At 45.0% G+C, this 3,232-nt stretch overlaps 1 protein-coding gene across 1 annotated transcript; it reads left to right on the forward strand.

The window, feature by feature from the left end:
* The first annotated feature begins 898 nt into the window (after positions 1 to 898).
* LOC109765639 (protein FAR1-RELATED SEQUENCE 5-like) lies at positions 899 to 2,039 on the forward strand. Its single transcript, XM_040396025.2, has 4 exons — positions 899 to 904; positions 994 to 1,119; positions 1,200 to 1,372; positions 1,427 to 2,039. Exons 1-4 carry the CDS (start codon positions 899 to 901, stop codon positions 2,037 to 2,039), a joined length of 918 nt encoding a protein of 305 aa, XP_040251959.2.
* Positions 2,040 to 3,232: the final 1,193 nt, after the last annotated feature.

The raw sequence follows: 3,232 nt of genomic DNA on the forward strand, positions 1-3,232 counted from the left end.
ACGTTTGTCTCGCTCGCGGCAGTATCAAACGAACTGCCACTGTTTTCGTCGTAGTGGTTAACCTAGCGGGGCGGGTAACCTAGCTTTCTGGCGGTCCAGGCCATCGCAGATCTTGTTCTGGTAGTGCTGCTCGTCGTGATATACACAGTGATCGCGCGGGCTAAAGTGGGTTTCTTCTTTCTAGGGTTAACCTAGCGTCGGTTGCCGTCGGTTGTGTGCACGATGGCTCCGTTATTTGATGCGGCGGCTTACCTAGGTATCCGACGATCCAAAGTAATCACGACTAGTGCCGTGGGCTAGGAATCCGACGGCGCATGTTATCATGGGTAGCGCTGCTTCTCGCGATCCAAAGTGATCACGTACTGGATTCATGGGACGTACCTTAACGCCGCTCGGTGTGGAGAGGGGGGAGGATCCATGGGCGATCAGAGGTCGTTGGCGTCGGTTGTGTGCACGATCTGAACGCCCTCGGTTGGGGCGCTCTCCGGTTGGTGTAGTTTATTTAACATCCGTGATCGTGCGCTAGGTGTTGTATATGTCAGTATTGATGATGTTTGCACATGTGATGATACATATTAATTGTTGTAGGAAATGGCGGACGATGAGTTAACTGATATGATGTATGACATGGAGTTTGGAGAACTGATGAAAGACTGGATAGAAGATTGGTCAGATGATGAAAATTCAGATCGTGGAGATAGGTCAGAGAATGGGAACGTATTGGAAGATCTTAATGTGAGTGGCATTATCATGTTGTAATTTTTTGGTGGCATCCGACAATATTATATTTTGAAAATTTATAGATGGATGAACATGATGATGGTCAGGAAAACAATGAGCATGATGATGATGAGGAAAACAACTCAGAGATCTCGAATGAAGATTACATTAGTCAGGTATGGAAGTGGATTTTTTTGTTGGCATGCATGCAAATTGAATTAATCCTGAAATATTATATGATAAGTACTTATGTATTTGTGTTATATTTTTCAGCTCATTTCCGAATGTCATAATGCGTACGACTATTACGGTGAATCCGACGCAGAGACAGGCCTTGATGTCGAATCATTAGCTGCACCTGATTCTGGGGAGTCGCAATCGTCGGTCATCATGAGTGAGGTATGTATGTAATCAATGTTGTATGGAAGTAATGTTATACCATAGAAAACTGTTTTCATGGCTATGTTATGATTGTGTAGGTGACAGAAGTTGAGGGGAAAAAGAATGTCCAAGATACTTCTAGTGCAGATGATAAGAGGGATATGTTCATGCAGATAATACAAATGACTTTTACGTCTCACGAGGCTGCGTATGATTTCTACAACAGCTATGCTAGAGATAATGGTTTCAGCATTAGAAAGAATAGGGTCAGGTATAGCAAAACCGAGTCACGTCATATGCGTTATAGGCGGTTTGTTTGTTCCAGACAAGGAAAACGTGACAGCAGGTTGCTAACCGAGGAAGGACACAGCCGTAGGCTCAGACCCGAGACACGCCGCCACTGCGAAGCGCACCTGACCGTGAAGCTTGACCAAAAGCGTGGGGTTTGGTATGTTGATAGTTTTGAGGACAAGCATAGCCATATCTTGGCAGGATCGGACGAGGTACCTTTTCTTTGGTCCCACAGAAAAATCAAAGAGTACCAGAGAGCTGAGATACTGTCCATGGGAGCTGCAGGGATTAGAATTCACGACATGATGGATTCCTTCATCAGCAAACATGTATGGTATGGCGGTGTTGGTTTTACCAGGCGTGAAATATACAACCTTTGCGCCAGGGAGAAGAGGAAGCTGCTTTCAAAAGGTGATGCTGCCACAGTCATAGGCATCATGGCCAGTAGGAAACAGAGGGATCCTAGCTTCTTTTTCGAGTACAAACTAGACAAGGAAGGACATATGAATAGGATGTTCTGGTGTGACTCCCAGTCTCGTCATGACTATGAGGACTTCGGCGACGTGCTTGTATTTGACAGCATGTACAAGATGAACCGGTATGGTATGCCATTCATACCCTTTGTTGGTCTTAACAATCACCGGTAGACCACTGTTTTTGCTTGTGCCATAGTTTCGGACGAGACCGAAGAGACATATGTGTGGCTGCTGGAGACTTTTTTGAGGTCCATGTGTCAAAAGATGCCGAAGAGTTTTATCACAGACGCCGACGCTGCGATGATCAAGGCAATTCGCCAAGTCTTGCCAGACGTGTGGCACCGTATATGTACGTGGCATATAGAAAAAAATATGAAGATTCACCTCAGTCACAAGTCCTTGAAGGAGTTCCGAACTCTTCTGTACTAGAGCACGTCCACGGCCACGTTTGAGGAGAGATGGCACACGTTTTCCAAAAGATGGCAGTCGGAAAAAACAGTAACATGGTTGAGACGGATGTATAAGAAGAGGAGACTGTGGGCCGCGGCTTATCTAACTGAGGGTTTTTGTAACGCCCCGAGACCGACGCTCCAGAAGACTTCCAGCTATTCCGAGTTTTATCGTGTGATTTGTTTTGTTTGTGGATTCATCATGCCATCTCTTGCATTTCATCATGTCATCATGCCATCATATCATTAATTTCAAAAACTCATCTAAATAAATTGTATCGATCTTCGATCCATTTAAATCGAGGGAAACGCACATGGTGATTTCTCTTTATAACAATTAACCTCCCAATATTATTAGGGAGCTATGATAAATATTCCATCCTTTAGGAATAAACCATAACACACTTATAGTTTAAGTTCCATGCATTTTTCTACCTCAATTCCTTGCCTCAAACTTTGCCAACAATTCTCATCTCATTTATCGAGGCTCTTCCAAAATTCTCAACATTTTTGGATCACCCACTTCCTTCCTACACTCATTTGAAAATAATTCAAATGAGTTTGAATTCAACTTCACGCCCATGCTCACTTTCTATTTTTCTTGGATCAACCTCATTTTTATGAGTCCGCGAAAATTGTCCGCATGCGCAAATTCTTTCCCGAACCCTCTCTTTCTTTTCTTCTCTCTAATTCTTTTCTGCTAAAGAATATGAGAGAGAGAGAGAGAGCCCAACTAGGCCTCTTGGGCCTAACCAACCAGACCGACCCGTTCCCACAGCCCACTAAAACCCCTCCTAACCCTAGCCGCACCCAGCGCCCGATCCCCAATTCCCATCGATCACTCCTCCTCCTTCCCTCACGCCGCCACACATCGCCAGAGAGAGGAGCAGAGCCCTCGTGCTCGACGCCTTCCCT

The sequence above is a fragment of the Aegilops tauschii genome, chromosome 7 (assembly GCF_002575655.3).
Source record: "Aegilops tauschii subsp. strangulata cultivar AL8/78 chromosome 7, Aet v6.0, whole genome shotgun sequence".
Taxonomy (NCBI): Eukaryota; Viridiplantae; Streptophyta; class Magnoliopsida; order Poales; family Poaceae; genus Aegilops; species Aegilops tauschii.

Coding starts and splice junctions, on each gene's coding strand:
- LOC109765639 (XM_040396025.2), top strand. Junction 1,120..1,199: donor CGTCGGTCATCATGAGTGAG/GTATGTATGTAA, acceptor ATGATTGTGTAG/GTGACAGAAGTTGAGGGGAA. Junction 1,373..1,426: donor ATTAGAAAGAATAGGGTCAG/GTATAGCAAAAC, acceptor TGTTTGTTCCAG/ACAAGGAAAACGTGACAGCA.